This window comes from Strix aluco, chromosome 2 (genome assembly GCF_031877795.1).
Source record: "Strix aluco isolate bStrAlu1 chromosome 2, bStrAlu1.hap1, whole genome shotgun sequence".
Taxonomy (NCBI): Eukaryota; Metazoa; Chordata; class Aves; order Strigiformes; family Strigidae; genus Strix; species Strix aluco.
Genome location: NC_133932.1, coordinates 114265389 through 114280651, shown reverse-complemented (window position 1 = coordinate 114280651; position 15263 = coordinate 114265389). Strand labels below are relative to the sequence as shown.

General features: G+C 42.0%; 1 protein-coding gene across 1 annotated transcript in view; it reads right to left on the bottom strand.

The window, feature by feature from the left end:
* Positions 1 to 15263, bottom strand: part of KATNAL1 (katanin catalytic subunit A1 like 1) — a 43234-nt gene that overhangs the window by 17052 nt on the left and 10919 nt on the right. Inside the window, exons 3-4 of the mRNA XM_074815891.1 lie at positions 8010 to 8170; positions 5871 to 6039 (exon numbers count right to left, since the gene is read on the bottom strand). Coding sequence (XP_074671992.1) covers positions 5871 to 6039; positions 8010 to 8170 — 330 coding nt within the window. The remainder of the gene's footprint in view (positions 1 to 5870; positions 6040 to 8009; positions 8171 to 15263) is intronic.

Sequence of the window (15263 nt, the reverse complement as noted above, 5' to 3'; positions counted from 1 at the left end):
GGAGAAGGCAGGGCGGGTGGCTGCAGCCCACTGTGGAGGAGGCTGAACCAGCAGCTCCAGCCCCCGGCCGGAGCCCGGCTGGCGCCCAGCCCGCTCGCTTGCGCCAGCAGGGCAGTGAGCCCGCCAAGCTGCCAACGCCGCCGGCACCGGGGTGGCTCTGCCGGAGCTCAGCGAAGCGGAAAAAAAAGCTGAAATAACATGGGAAAGGCAGGTCCAGGGGCGGGGCGAGAGCGCGGCGGGGCGGGGCAGGGCGGCGTCTCCTCCGGCGGCCCCGGGGCCGATTCCCGCAGCCCCAGCTACCCGGCCCGGCGATACTTAAAATTTTTCCCGGGACAGTGATTTTTGCTGCTTCTCCCTGCGGCACGGCTCGCCACCAGAGAGGGAGAAGGGCGGCCAACGGGGAGGTGTGCCTTCAGCATCGCCCTGGCTGTCATTTTAGTGAATGGTTCTATTTTTTTTCTGGTCCGGAATTAAACCGAGATTTAAAGTATTTACAATTTTCACATGTAATAAGGTTATTAATGCTGGTCCCAAATTGGTCCAATATGAAATCCTCAGTCAGCAGGTCAGTGAGCAGAGGCTAGAAAAAATAATTTAAAAAAAGGTCACCTGAATTCAGGCAGCAGGAGTAAGCATAATTTTTCCAGTCATATCCTCATCTCTTCTTGTGGTATTACTTTCCCAAAACAGCTTTAAATAAAGCTGCTGTGATGGCTTCTCTCTAAGAAGGTATGCCAACAGACACCTTCTTGGAGAGGAGAGTAGCCTTGGGAGTCCAGGTATACAGGACTGCAAAAGCCTGCTCCCGCCCAGTCCCCTTGGCAATCCCATCGCATAACCTTCTCCTCAGTCAACCAAGTTCTGACTTGAACACGTTAAAGAGATTTGCTGGGCTTTCCATCAGGAAGAGGTATCAGACCTGCACTAACCCACTGGAACAAAAAGCATTTCTAAAATGAATGTTTTTCTACTTTCGTACTAAGTTCGTGCATTAGCTTCAGCAGTTGTTCCGTCGATGTCTCCACCACTCTGATGTACTTGCAGCATCGTGTGCTCTGCCTTCATTTACCAAACCAAGGAAGTCTCTTCTTGCAACGCAAGTTGAACACAATTACCTGTTCACTTTGGCAACTCTTTTTTTTTTTAATTTCCTTCTTCTAATCTTAACACATCTTTCTTGAGCATGGTTGTAGAAATGCGCACAAAATACTCCAGCTGCTCTCCCACCAGGGCCTCCTATAACAGCATGAGTAGCTCTTCTCTCTGCTGGTAACACCTCAAACTGGGCCTAGGATTTCATTTACATTCATTTCCACGGCTATATCATACTGCCACCTCACACTTAGCCTCAGACAGCTCAATCACGTAGGATAACCCTGGTGGCTGCAGTGACCAGAACTGGGTTCTGAAGACACCTTGTGTTCCTGCAGACTCTTCCCACTACACACAAACACCAAACAACTGCCAGGTGTACTCTCCACTCCTTGCTGAGAAAGCCAAAGGTGGCATCTGGCTGTGCCTCACTCCAGCAGCCAGCCCTTCCCATCACCACCAGGAAAAGGTGATGTGACAAATTAAAGTTCACATTAATCTGATTTCTGCTGATACGTCCATTTTCTTCTCCTCCATTGCTGAGCTCCCAGCTTCCAGCAGAAATTCTTGTTGTAGTCTCCAGGTACACAGCTTGCTGCTCTGCACCACTGAACATTATCCTATTTCCATGACTCCAGCACAGAGTCATCCATTCTTCCTGTACAACAGCCTCTATCGCCTCTCAGGTGGTGGTGCTTCCCAACTCAGTGTCAGCAAATTTAATTAGTGCATGCCTCTTTTTTGTGCCAAGGTCTTTAATTTAAATATAAACCAAGAGTCAGTCTCTAGTCTTGAGGAAATCCATAAATGATTTACCAGTTGACTGACACTTTTTCTTTCAGTACCACTTGTTTACATTCCTCTTGTTGCCTAATTCCCCCCCACCTTACAATTCTTCTACAACACACACTCACTAGATTAACTAATTGCTTCCCATGTGGCATCCTGGTAGATTAATTTCTTTCTCTAAGACATTAACTCTAAAGAAAGTGGTGGCAAAGGCAAAACCTTTGCTTAAGAAACTGTATTTCATGGTATTCCACTTTCCAGTTAGTCCCAAGTGTTTAACTTTTTGTCCATTCTAAACATGTTGTAAAACTTTGCACACTGTTTAGATAAAATTAGCAACTCCAGTTGCCTGGATCACTTTTCCTTTCCCCTCCTAAATACAGGCATGGTCAACACAACTCACCATTCACATGAGACAACAGCAGACCCAAAAAATTTTACTGGAAACCTCTGCTCCCAACCCTGCAAAAAAAAAAAAACCCACCTACCAATTCTTTCAGTGTTCTTGGATGGAGATAATGCAGCCTTCCAGTCCCAATGCATGGAGGTCTATGCCTCCACCTAAATGCAACTACCTCATCTCCCATACATATGCCTGTAATCTACCTTGCCTTCTGATAATCCACATCAGAATAATCAAGCATAAAAAATTAAATTTTAAGTCGTATCTTCTCAATATTAGTATTCACTTCACTGATATGGCATCACAGCCCTTGGCTATTTCATATACTTCACAGTCTCTACTGTCCTTGTCCACTGGCAATCTAAAATAATTATAGAATCATAGAATGGTTTTGGTTGGAAGTGACCTTTAAGATCATCTAGTTCCAATCCCCTGCCATAGGCAGGGACACCTTCCACTGGACCAGGTTGCTCAAAGCCCCGTCCAACCTGGCCTTGAACACTTCCAGGGAGGGGGCAGCCACAACTTCTCTGGGTAACCTGTTCCAGTGTCTCACCACCCTCACAGGAAAGAATTTCTTCCTTACATACAATCTAAATCTACCTTCTTTCAGTTTAAAACTGTTAACCCTTGTCCTATCACTACACTCCCTGATAAAGAGTCCCTCCCCATCTTTCCTGTAGGCCCCCCTTAAGTACTAGAAGGCCGCTCTAAGATCTCCCAGGAGCCTTCTCTTCTCTAGGCTAAACAACCCCAGCTCTCTCAGCCTGTAATCTAAATAATAATTATTTAATAAGAAATAATCTAAAGAGTACTCCTAAAAAAGTGTTCTAGTGCTTAGATATGGTATTATGCAATTTCTAAAAGACATACAGATAGCATTCATGCTGCCTCTTTAAGCTGAACTACTGAACAGAAGCTAAAATTCTTGGCAATGATCCAGCAGAAGGTACCTTGAGAACAAGACTAATAGTTTCCAGTGGAAGAAGAAAGAAGCACTTGAAAGCAGTATTTTAGAAAAAGGAACACGTAAATATAAGGTTTTAGTGGATAAACACCATCTGGTGGGTTGCAGTTCAAAATTATTTTATACAGCACTACAAAAGGTCATTTTACAGGCATAGTCAGGTTAAAACTCCTATCCCAAGATGGTTACAGTCAGAATGAAAGATTATATGGTCTGGGGAGGAGGAACAGTGAAAGAAGGCATCACATGTAAAGCGAGACAAAATATTTCTAAAACATACATACTATAGCTATATTTATCTTGAAAAACATCACAAATAAATATGCATATTGCATTGTGGTATTATAGCCAGGACAGCGTACAACCTATTAAACTGCAACAAACATCTTAGGAAATGGATATGGCATCCCAGTTCATTACATGTTCTAAGTAGTCCTAGCCAACCACCCAAACCCAAGAACTACAGAGCTGAAACATTTACTGTGAGAAAAGAGGTATCTGCCTGCCTAGTTTGAAGCTTCAGTTTTGCCCTATTATTTTTAACTGAACATGAAGAGTTACCAAACCCCTTTGATTCAACATACTAGGCTACAGAGGTAAGCTCCTTTTGTAGCTTTTGTTCAGAACTGAAGAACTTAAAACACTTGCAAACTAAGAAAGGATAAAACTGCAAGGGAAATTAAACCTATTTTCATGCCTATGTGTAAAACATGGAAAGTTGCATTAACTCCTCTCACTTCCCACACCTGGCTACTTCCTCTTTCATTCAAAATTTTCTTCAAAAGAAAATAATGGATCCCATATCAAAATTGTCATACAACACATGAGAATTTGTAACCTGGTGTGATTTTTGCACTTATACCCCAGACAAAGAAAGTAAAATAACTACCAAGTAACTAGACAAAGGCAAAAAGAAGAGCACGTGTTGGTATTTTTTGAAGAGTAGACATATTTTCCTTCTGCCACCTAGTGACCAATTTATTCAGATAAGAGTCATGTCTAAAATGTACCATACTAAATGGAACACCTTCATGACTCCTCTCCATCTGACAGCAGTAGTGTTGCTAATCACATATTCCCAGAGACAAGTATTGTACAAGTCATGTTGTTGTGGGCTCCTTATAGTAAAGCCCTATAATGCTCATCACCAGAAAGCTTTGAGAGCAGAGTGCACTCTCATTAGAGCTAAGACTTTGAAGGCTGCCTTACATAAGCACGTCTGGGGAACCTGTCACACACCACAACTCCAATTCCCCGTATAGCTGGCAGAACTGCAAATAATTTCACAGATCTTCACAAGCTTTTTATAGCTTGCAGGATGCACACTTGTTATTTTAAATCTTACTGATCCAGGGTAGAGAGATTTCTAAAATGATTAAACTTGATCTGTGCACTCACTCAGTGGCACTGCTGAAAATGTGCCTGGCCCTACCTACTGATGGTAATAAGGGCTGGGATTACTTAATACTTTTCCTGTGTATCAGAAAAGCAATTCATGATGGAAAAAGTGTATCTTTGAGTTCTTTCTGTGCTGTGAAGAAGCAACCTGTAATAGAAAGGCCACAAAGGGACTAACCAAATTAATTTGGAAGAAAACTGGCCTAAATATTTTCTTATTCATCTATCAAGATCTGCACAATACTGTGTGCCCCTACAGGAAGGGGCTTCTCGTATCTCTGTCTGTCAGGAAAGTAAAACCGCTTCAGTACACTCTTGACTTGATCATTTATACCACAGATTCCTTGGGTTCCTGGCACTGACTCTGCAGTTAAATTTAAAAATGCAAGTGTATCAGAAACAGCAGTTTGCACACAGACATTTTTTTCAGCCACATAACAGTCCTGCCTTTGACATCACTACTTGATAGTGAGTCACTGTTTCTCTTTTTCTTTCACTTCAGCACTGCTTCTTTTTCATGGGTCTTCAGAGGAAAGAATCTCCAACTTATTCTAACTTATTTCATTGGTTATATTTTTAAAACAAAGCCTTTCCAAGAAGCATCTTCCTAAACACTATAATAAATACAAAACCCTTTTCATAAACTAAAGAAAATGAAAGTTGCTAAGAGTTTGCTTTTACTACGACTCTCTCACATAATTTTCAAAGATATGACTTCAAATAATATGGCACAGATTTACCTAGCATCAATGCATTTACAGAACTGTGCTGGACTTCCAGACACACCTAAATTTTACTATGGTATGACAGATGCAATGGTGCTGTGGAACTCCATTCATAAAGTCTAGAGAAAGGCACTGGTGTCACTATTGCACTTTTTACACAGAAAACTTTACAAAAGGCCTGAATTGTGTTCAATTTTTTTAAACAAAATGAGGGTGGGGGAGTAGGAGGAGAAGGGACTTTATACCTGGTTGACACTGACAGATTAGAGTCAAGTCCATGGTCTAACTGAGATGATAAGAAACTCCCAACAGGCTACCATGTTCCAAATCAAAAAAAATATCTCCATGATACATGCTTTGTCCATGAGGCAACAGGAAAGCACCGTTTTGTGGCTTTTTATTATTATCTGTATTAAATAACTAAAACTAAGAATGCTTCTCTTTCCCACCTGCTGCATCATAACTCCTCCCCATCATGTTCCTTCCCACTTCTTACCTTGTCATCTCTTCCTCTAGCTCTAGATTCCCTTTCGCGGCTGCCTGCAGCCTTCTCAGCCTTGGATACTGCGTGTGCTCTGCCCGCAGGCCCACGGGGCTGCAGTCCTGGTGATTCTTTCCTCAAAGGTTTTACTTCTCGGTTGGGACGTTTTATCTGAGGTGGAGCCCTAACAATAAGCAACCACAACAAAAACTTGCTAAAAACAGTGAAAAAAGAGCAACATTAAGAAGGAAGGATTCTAGTATTTCATTGATTCCCTTAGTGCGTTACTGCTAAAGCTGACAAGCCCCTAAATCTTATCTCCCTATATCTGCAAATCCAGCAACATATTTATGGTTCTGTCTGACATTCAAAGTAAGAAAAAATACAAAAGAAAGAAAAAGTTTCAACAGTTTCAACAGGAAAAAAGTTTCAAAATGAACAATACTATTAGATCAGTACTCCTAATCAGGCTTAAAACAAACCAACACGCATGTAACAGAAGAGGAAACAATATAGTATAAATCTTCAAATTGTAGTTTCGTCCGACTCCCAACCAGGAGATTATATTAGGCCACATTCACATGCACAAGTTCTACACAACCAGATGACATTCCTGGTTAAAAAAAAAAAAAAAAAAGCTGGATAATAGCTTTGACAGGCCCCCAAACAAATGAGGGAGAATTTTAAAACAATCATCCTACCTCTGACTTCATTTCCCTCTGTGAAGATGTCAAAATGTAAAATTATCTAGAAAGCAAATGCAAACAGCCAAACTGCAACCACCTATACTTGTGTGCATCACCCACAATGTCAAAGAGAACTCAACAGTGGCACGAGGAGAAAGGATTTGGTTTTAAGACAAGGTGTCACAGTCATTTTGCTCTAGGGATTGGACCTGAAATATAGAACTAAATAAACGTCCAGGAATGTCATCCAACTTTAATTAGTGTCCGCTCTTAAATCTACTGATTCTTGGTTTGAGTAATTCAAAATTTGCTAACTCCAAAAACAGCTCCCTGGAATACGGCCTAAAAAGAGTACATAGTTAAACGCACTGCTGAATACTACTGCTACATTTTGCTTTGTATACATTTTCATCAAACTTAACAGCACAGAAGAGCAACTAATTTTCCTTACTTGCTTGGACAAGATTTAAATTTCAGCTTAAAAAAGCAGATGAACTATTGGGCCTTTACCTCTAAGAAAGGTACAAGAATAAATACATCTTGCACTTCACATAACATTACCACAAAAATTCAGATAATCATTTCTACCACTCACAAAAGTAATCAGCATTAATATTATTCTACACTTACATTCTTGGGTTTTTTTGAAAAGTGAAGATCCATTTGTTTCATAGTCATAAAGCACATAAATTTACAAACAAACTTGGCATTTCTTTCTGTTAAGCAAGATTTTTCATTTTATGTTGTTCCTTTGCTTATGTGAGTATACACACAGTAAAATTCTTTGCTATTCTAATGTTAGAAAAATGTTGGCATGATAAATGTTATTCTTGTTTTTAAAGTGGATTTGTTGTTTCCAACAACCTGTGTCAGGCTCTATTAGGGTGAAAATAGGGACTTCAGAAAATGCACAAGCATCTATTTTGAGAAAACTATTAGCTAACCAAAGTTACCTTAAAGTGGTTACAGAAGAGAAACACCATGTATACAGAACATGCTTAGCAATAAAACTAACCAATGGATTAAACACAGGTCATATTATCTGTAGCTAGGGAGTGATTTCTAACCACCATGTCCTTCAAGATCCTTCAGTTCCAGCTCCTTACTGACTCCTCAGCCATCAATGAATTCAACTGCTTAAATAAGCTGAAATAGAAAACTTTTCTTCCTGCACATAAGAAAGGCAATTGTCACCAAAAGCCTACTTACCTCTCCAGCAGACTCTAGTGCCAGGCATTTAGCTAGTCACTCCTACCAGAATAAAGGAGTGGCTTTCTTTAGAACTTCAGCAATAAATCCAACTGTAGGTTAATTACTATTTTCCCTAATTAATTATATTTATTCTTTATTACAAATGACTAAGGGGTGAATGAAATGTGCTTTTCACGTTACAGAAGCATTCAAAAAATAACATAAAATTATGGCAACCCAACTTTATTCCACCCACTCTGCTTGAGCCTCTCATTACCTGTGTTCAGCTGGAACAGGAGGGGGCCAAACAGCAGGATCTCTAAAAGGCTCATCTTGACAGGATACAGGAATATCTGCAGGTCTATCCATTTTAAAACTCTCTAAAGTGTTGACAATGCTCTTAACTTGTTCATATTCTTCAACTAGTTCTTGTCGGACCTTGAGAAATACATACATTATTTAAAAATTGTTATAATTCGAACTTTTTTTTTTAAACATAGAAAATACCTCAAAACATACGCTACCCTCAAAAGCAGGGACTCCCAGACTTTTCCATTCACAAACCCCAGACCTATCAGGCTGACAATAGATCTTTAACAACAGCATAAACAATTGAATCTCTGTTGAGTTCATCTTCCTGCTTGTCAATGTCATGACCAGACATGATTGCTAAAGCAGGAATCGCTCTTCCATAACATGTGCTGATGCTTAGATTTATGTGTGCATGTTGACATGTATGCACACATACACATACTTTTATACTAGTAAGGGTGCTGTTGGCAGATCTATTCTGGCATAAAAGAACTTCTCTGATTAGTCTCCAAGGTCCTAGTTATAAAACTAGCTAAATCATTAAAATGTAATATTACAAGATTAGCTTTGTGGGGCACAACATCATCATACAGTCAAAGCATAAGCCTATTCTTTAGTGGACTGCAAAGATTAGAACAGGAAACGGGAACTTTAACAGCCTATGGCATAAGTTCAAATGATAAGTAAAGTAAGCGAAATGAGAAGATATTATGTCTCAGAAAGAAATCAGATTGCAGAATTACACAGCTCAATTTTATACTTGAAGTTTCTATGGCCGCTAGTCAGGGAATTAGAACTACTGCAATAATTCCAAGATTATTTACTTGATACTTGATCATTTCATTTTTATTCCATGAAGCCTAGGAAAAATAAAATCTGTGTAGAAATTTGCTAAGTTTTAAGTGATATGGCTTGTTACAAGCCCAAGTTTTGTATGCTAAGGTCACTGGTTCTTAGTACACACCAGCAGCCAAAAACTACATTGTACATTCTTGCTCAGAAGCGTAAGCTTTCAGTGCATTAGCTTAAGATGTGCTAGGATTCACCTGAGTGCACTTGTACTGCATCTTACCAGTCTTCCACCTATCACTCAATGATGCTTTCCATCCTGTGGGATCAACCTCCATGCTGACTTCAGTTTTTACCTGCTTGAGGGTCATAACACCCAGATGTCACCTCTTCACTGAAGTGTTGGTGCACAGCTAAAACCAATTCATGCATTGCTGTGCGTGCCTGGAAATCAGTATCGGCACTCTGCAGCTAAGATTACCTCAGGCCAGTGTGAATCTTGCCTGTTACAGGCTCACAGCTGGAGCTACTGAGACGTCCTGAACCTTTCCATCCACTGGAAAGGCACATCGGCTCTAAAAGCTCTCGTGAAGAACCACTACGGTGAGGATGTTTGCAGGCTGTCATGAGGCACACTACTGAGCGAGGCTACAACTAGCATACACTGCACGGCTGAATCAAAAGGCAGGATCTGAAGTCAGCTTACAAGAAAGCCAAGGAAAGACACCAGGCACCCAGCTGTGCTCATGTCTGCGTTCACGTGAAAAAGAGCTGGGAAAAATATTGCCTGGGAATGCTGCAAGCAGGCTTCATTTTGTGGCAAGCAGAGGAAGGCAACTGAGGACAGTATCAACAGATGTCAATGATGTTGCCTGAAATCCAGACTCTCTTTGCTGTGCATAACCTGAGAAGATTCCGGGTAATCAAGAGGATCAGAAGAATGGAAGTCTGCACATCCAGCCTGTCTGCTGAGGTTACAAATATAGCAACAGCAGATCAGGAAACTACTACTAACAGCGTCACATCTTACGAATGTTCTTCCTAATGGTGCTTACTGGTGAAAAGATGTGGTCACTAGCCTGAGATCTTCCCATCTCCCTGTGTCCTTGGAAAGGAACCACAATGGGTACGTGCAGGGTGCGGTGTCTTGTCAGTACACATTCAGAAGCACACCTCTTCCAGCCTGATCCCACTCTTGTTTCCCCTCTCAGTACAGTATCTTTCCTCACCTGCTCTGCTCTACATGTTCAAAACAGCAGCAGCAGCCCCCCACTTTTGGTGGGACAACTTCAAGACAGGAAGCACTATCTGACATAACCATTTGCTGGGTATGGTGTATAAAAGATTGAATGATTAAATGGTCAGCACTCAGTAACAAGCATACATCACCTATTTCTGGAAGGTTCAGTTCTCCTAAAATACTATCAGGTACATCCCACAGCAATGTATTGTTCTGCTCTGTAATCTTTTCCAAGAATTTTCCCACCACAAAAACAAAATAGGAGATTTCAGCAGCACAGAGAAATTCTTCTCTGGTTTAAAACTTAAACCTTGTTTAAGGAGAATAATATATATGACTGTGTCAGCAAGATACCAGCAAGGACAGAGGCAAAGCAAAGGGTAAATCCCCAAGGCCCTACAGAGTTCTTGCAACACTGCATTTATTTCACCAGGAGCTCTATGTGCATCTGTACAAAAGGAGCCTGAGAACTTGATCATTTCACAGGGCAGAGCAGCCTTCTTGCTTGTTCCAGATGGGGTAGCTGTATCTTTCCAATCACACAGGCCATCCAGCTCAGGCAGGATTGCTCTGGTAAAGGCAGTCAATGCTTGACATGGCCCCCCCCGCCCTGCTTTGCTTTCTTTGCTTTCGCATCACACATACAGCAGATACCTCCCCCGGTGCAAGAACTTCCAGCTGAGTTACAAATGTGATTGATTACTAACTTGGTTCCTTCAAACTGTCTAACACACATTCCTTCTGTCCAAAAATAAATCCAGCCAAACAGCTGCTCTGAGGTATAAAGGAATGATACAGCACAAATCCTCCAGGGCACTGCTCCACGAGAGACAGCCGCTTCCTACTCCAGTGCTCCAGGAATACAGACAGGATTCCTATCAGCCTTCCAACACATGCAGAAAAGTTGGTGGAAAACAACTTGCTAGCACTGAGGGCTGGAGTGTTGTCATTCAGCTCTCTGGACCAGCAAGGAGAAAGGTATCTGAAAATTGAAAGAAGGTGAGACTTTGATGCCTTGGCAGCTGAAAACAGACTAACAACTGCTGGCCATCTCTCACCCAAACCTGAGCAGACCAAACTCTGAAATACACACCCTTACTGCTTAGTCAGTAGCCAGCAAACCAACCAACAAAACCCCCTCAATGTACTCAAACAACAGGACCACAAAGGAAAAACAGCTGATAAGTTCCTAGAGGCCTTAAAGAAACCAAGTCAGATCAAACAGGTGCAGAAAGAGTTTCTTGCAGATGAGAAACAAATAACCTAGATGTGAGCCAAGAAGGGCTGTGCCGTAATGACCAAGGTGACTGAGCACCATCTTTAAGTGCTCACTGCTACTCTGAAGCAACTTCAGAAGGCTGCAAAAATCACTGGTCTGGACTCACCCAGTCTCTTTCCCCCCGTCACATCCCTCCCTTGGGTGCCAGAGCCCTCAGCAGGCTCCAGCTCAGGTTGTAGAGAGCCTGAAGAAAGCTTTTAGGTTACTCATGTTTAAACAGTTTCAGGAGATAGCATGAGCTGAGTTAGCAGCTCACTACTGCCAAATGGGAAGATCTCGCTTCTCCTCACTTTTCTCCCCAACCACACTCTGCCACTGCTCTTCTGTATTCAATTCTGACATCTCAATACAGTGACCCAGCTTTGTAAATGGCAGAAAATTAGTCTAGGAGGGTAAAAAGAAAATAAAGGACACTTTTGGTGGGTTAACAAGCTGCATTGGCTCACAACCCTGTGATCAGGTGAATCCCAGGACAAACAATGGCATGGTGCAAGGAGGGAGAGAAGCTGGTGCAGCTGGAGGGAAGACTAGGTGTGAAGAACTTGGCCTCTCTGGGCACAGCAAGGTGTTAACCGGGTTCAGCTACCACGTGAAACTGCCTGCTCCCCAGAGCCACGCTTTGGTACGTCAGCCACCCCTACCAGCCACATCACCTCCTCAACAGAAGCAGCACTGTGGGCACTGGGTGATGTTGGAAAGCCTAATGAAAAGCCTTTCAGCCCAGGGGGTGGCCCCACAGCTTTGTTTTGACATTCCAGCCCTAAGGATTTACAGTAACCAAGCAGAAAACACATCCTAACATATGGGTATAAAACACAGTGACCAAAAGTTGAGTTCACTCTTTCTCAGTGGTACTTCCCAAAAAGCATTTCAGGGACTTCCTCTGTATTTCACTCTCTGTCAACTGTTGCACCTTTGGCATCACCAGCCTTTATTTGCTATGCTAGAGCTTGGACTTCTACCGAACTTCCCATAGCAATAAGCATGCGTATTTGTACCTTGGTAAATAGAAATGGGTTGGGGTTTTTTAAATTTTATCATGCTGGAACAAACCCAATCAAGTTTCTATAAAAGTGTGTTCCAAACCTGAAATTACTGCCTGCAATTAGTGTTAGTTTTCCAATAAGCTCCATTTTAAAAAAGTGAAAAAAACAATTCCCTAAACCATCCCCAAAACGGATGCCCTGTAACCCAGCCTGATCCCATGGAGTCGAAGTACAGCTCCTGTAATCACAATTCTTCATGAGTTACCTGCAGAATATGCATTAATTACACATGAAGTAACCTGCAAAGTTAATAAAACAGGCATGAAGCAAAACCAATATAAGCAGAGATTGACTGAAATGTGTTTAAAGTTTTTTTAAAAAGTAAAAACCATCCTCTATTCTTTAAGCAAGAATACAGTGCACCTAATAACCTGCTCCAGTGACCATGGTCAGTAAGGGTGCCTTGCTGGCTGCTCCAAGCACTCTGAGAATTGTTGAACTCCTGCCTCAGCTCCATCTGAGGCTCCTGTACTCTCAGATACTGTGCTACACAGAGCACACGGTTATAACATGCAGCAGGTTTCGCTCGACAGCCGCTGGCCTTGTCGTAAGCCAGTACTATCTCCTGGGGGCACGCTCTGCTGTCATTCTGCAGCTGCTGAACTGTCACTGAGGCAGCTCTTTCCTACAAGCCAGCTGTCTAGTAAAAAGACTGCAACAGCCAAGAAACTCTCTCAGAATAAACAGGGGGAATGTCAACACACGTAAAGCTCACAGTAGCGGTCATGACAGTAAACCTACCTTTTAATGTTGTTAAGTAGAAAAAGAGATGAGTTGCTTCTCATTTTGAATCTTTTCAGTCCCAGCCTGCTCTTAATGTGGATGAATATGCCCACATGTCAGCCAAACTTCAAAGCACAACAAAGAAGTAACTTTTTCTTTTTTCAAATGAGCTTAGAGGCTGAGGTGTGAGGATAAGAATGGAGCTACACTTAGCCACCCAAGAGCAAGCTGGGAGCTTCCTGGATGCAAAACACATAAGGGTCTCAAGAGCAGGTCACCCTTGATATCCTCAAGCTAGTTAACAAACGATCAATGACAATGAATTTTCCAAAGGGACAGAGGAATTCTTATGTTGTCACACTGCTGCTCTGGTGGACCCTCAAGGATGTATCTTTCGCCCTTTTGAAGTTCTGCAGGTTGTGCCCAGACTAGTAACACAATTCTTCTCCCCCAGTCAGTGATGATTTTGAAGTCTCAGAAGCAGTACTGCATCAAGTGGAACTGAGCCAGTCAGTTGTTCCCAGGGGAGCAGATGACACGTGTTCATATTCTTCCTAATTATCAGCACCAAGCATGAGCAACCCTTGAAATCAGGGTGCTCAGTTGCAAACCTGAAGCTGTCTGACTGTGCAACATGAAATACAAGCCACCAAATACTTGCACAAAATATCATTCGGTCCAGACCAACATGTAGAAATTTGAAAATAATAACACCTAAGCAAAGACAGGTAGATCAAGAGTGTTTGGGAGTCTGACCCAAAATCCCAACCACTTCTGGTTCACCTCTGCTCTACATTGCTCAGTAAACTGCTGGAAAAATCCCGTATAGTACACAAGGCAACAAAACAGATCCACCTAGCGTGAGGTACCTATTCAGGATGGAGTACCCACTGTAGAGAAGTGACCACAGAGGGAGAACAATGGTTCATGTAACAGGTATGAGCTGATCAGCTGCAGAGCCACAGCTGTAACTACTCTTTTAGATGTTACTTGTATGAACATTCCTATTTTATGAGGGAACATGTATGCAAACACCTGAAACTGAGTTCAGGGCCTCAGAAGTACCAGTAGGACAAACACCCTGTTTGTAGGAAGCGCATGCTTCATACTGCCAGATCTCCTCAGCATTGGTGTCCCAGGAATCCTTCAGGAGGTTCAAGATTGTGAATGTGCAGGCAGACAGTACATCTCAGAGAAGAACTGGTTTAAGTAACAATCTTCTCCTTCGAATACTTATCTACATGGACATTCACACTGTGGACCATTTCCAACAGTAAAAGCTCTACCTACCCAGTGTCTGGTAGAGATTGCTAAACTCCACCTCCAAAAGGTACCAGTGGTATTGTCCTCAGATTCCTCAGAGGATGGAGAAACTGAAGAACCTAAAGAATAGGCTAGTTCTATACACCAGAGGAGACAGAATTTCAGGTAAAAAACAATTGCATTCATCCCCGTAACCATGACCTGAGAGCTGCTTTGCTTCTCGTGCCACTTGCGAGCATACAGGTATGGGAATCTTTTGCTTCTGCACATTACTGGTACCAAGTGGGTTAGACCTGAATTTTGCTAAACTTACGTAATGTGTATGGCATAACTCTTTCATGAGAATGATCTAAAAGAATATCTAAATATTATTTTAATATTTTGAATGAGTGTTTCTTGTGATCCAACTTTTGCTTTAATTTTTTTCAGAACAGGCTGTCTGTCAGACAACTACTGAATGTGACTGACAGTTTGGATGTAGCTGCTGTTAGAGCTGGAAAACAGCGCTAACATCCAGATCATCAGACTCCCTCTTAGTCTGTCTCAAGGAGTGAGAAAGCACAACAATTACTTATCAAGAGTGGGTAAGAAAGCAGGTCTACCTCTATAGGTCTTACCAAACCATTCAGGTGCAGGTATGGAAAAACTAGTGGTTTCAGGGCTGCATCGTTTGCTCTCAGGGCTGTATCATTTTGTTCCCTGTGCTAAGCCCCATAAATGAATGAGAAGGCAAACAGCCTGGGGATGAGCACTTCTTTTTTTTTTTTTTTAAACACACTTCTTACTTTTTGGTGTTTGTCCCTGAGCCAAGACTGGCACCAGTAATGGCAAAGCAATATTCTGACAAAGCTCATCTGCCACCGCTGTGTTGGGAAGTTT